Source organism: Coptis chinensis, chromosome 9, assembly GCF_015680905.1.
Source record: "Coptis chinensis isolate HL-2020 chromosome 9, ASM1568090v1, whole genome shotgun sequence".
NCBI lineage: Eukaryota > Viridiplantae > Streptophyta > Magnoliopsida > Ranunculales > Ranunculaceae > Coptis > Coptis chinensis.
Genome location: NC_141464.1, coordinates 62,247,140 through 62,248,525, shown reverse-complemented (window position 1 = coordinate 62,248,525; position 1,386 = coordinate 62,247,140). Strand labels below are relative to the sequence as shown.

The 1,386-nt window shown below is 44.3% G+C and overlaps 1 protein-coding gene across 1 annotated transcript; it reads right to left on the bottom strand.

Annotated features, from left to right (window-relative positions):
• Window positions 1–385: 385 nt before the first annotated feature.
• On the bottom strand, window positions 386–970 carry LOC147477221 (uncharacterized). Its single transcript, XM_086585940.1, has one exon. The coding sequence runs from the start codon at window positions 968–970 to the stop codon at window positions 386–388; it is 585 nt and encodes a 194-aa protein (XP_086442066.1).
• Between the last annotated feature and the right edge of the window lie 416 nt (window positions 971–1,386).

The following is a 1,386-nucleotide window of genomic DNA, read 5'->3' as shown; positions in this document are numbered from 1 at the left end:
TTCATGTAGGGAAATTGATTTCCCTGACAAAATTAGTTGCTTTCAGCTTTTCAACTTCGGCTTTCACTGCTATGGATTTGTCGGCAACTATTTTTCTCGGTTTTTGTTTGACTACTATTGCATCACTGCAGACATTTAGCCGGTGGCATGCCACATGGTGGTCAATTCCTGGCATTTCTCCGGATGACCAAGCAAACACGTCCTTATGTTCTCGGAGGAAGTGTATTAGAGCATGGCGTTCTTCAGAACTCAACAAGGTGCCGATGAAAGTGGTTTTAGGTGAGCTACCTCCCACAATTTCCACTTCCTCTAACGGCTCCAGTGAGGGGGGATCCTCCTTTTCTATTAGGACCAGGTCCGGGAGAGGGGGATCTATCTGTAATTGCTATTTGGCGGGTTGCCCCACCTCTATTGGTTCGAAAAGGAATGGGGACTGCTTTGTCGCCAGAGCGTAGCAAGTTTTGGCAGCCACCTGATCTCCTCTAATTGTCTCAATTTTCTCATTATGAGGGAATTTTAGACATTGGTGATAGGTGCTGGGAACACCACAGAGTCTATGCAGCCAGGTCCTACCCAGGATCATATGATAAAGTGTGTTAGCTTTTACCACAACAAAATTTATGATGAGGGTTACCAGACCAGTAGCTATGGATAGCTGGACCTCCCTAACTGTTAGGGCTTTGTCTCTGCTGAATCCATACAGGTTGGAGTTGGTGGCGACCATCTCTAATTCAGGAATCTGTAGTTTTTTGAATGCATCATAGTATAACACATCTGTTGAACTTCCTGGATAAACCAATATCCGATACAAATCGTAGTCTCCAAAAGAAAGTGTAATAACCAGTGCGTCCTCATGAAGACTTTGGTTATTGAGGCAGTCAACTTCAGTGAACAGAATGAGTGGATCTTTGTGGGGTAACACATTGACTTGAGCGCAATCCGCAGTCAATTTGTTGTTCATGATCCTCATTTTCTTGGCGACGCGTATTTGGTATCGCGCACTCTGTTATGTAACCTATCCACTTTGCTTGCTTACGTTTCCTGAAATAGGTTTATCTAGATGCGACCATTGAATGGTCCAATATTTAGGGGATCCTGAACTGACGTGTTGATCTCATCAAGTTGTACGGCATTCGCCTGCTCATGTGCTACAAATTACTTCAAGTACCCCCTCTCAATCAGATCTTGTAGTTCATTTTTCAGGGTTCTACAGGCCCTGGTACTATGACCCTTACTCTTATGGAACTTGCAGTAAGTCCGATGATCTCTAGTACTCAGGGAGCCTGGCTTGAGAAGAACTGGACATTTGAGGTAGCACTGGTTCTTGATCAAGTCCAAGACCTCGTCTGGAATTTTGTTCAAAGGAGAGAAGTTTATGTCCATCGA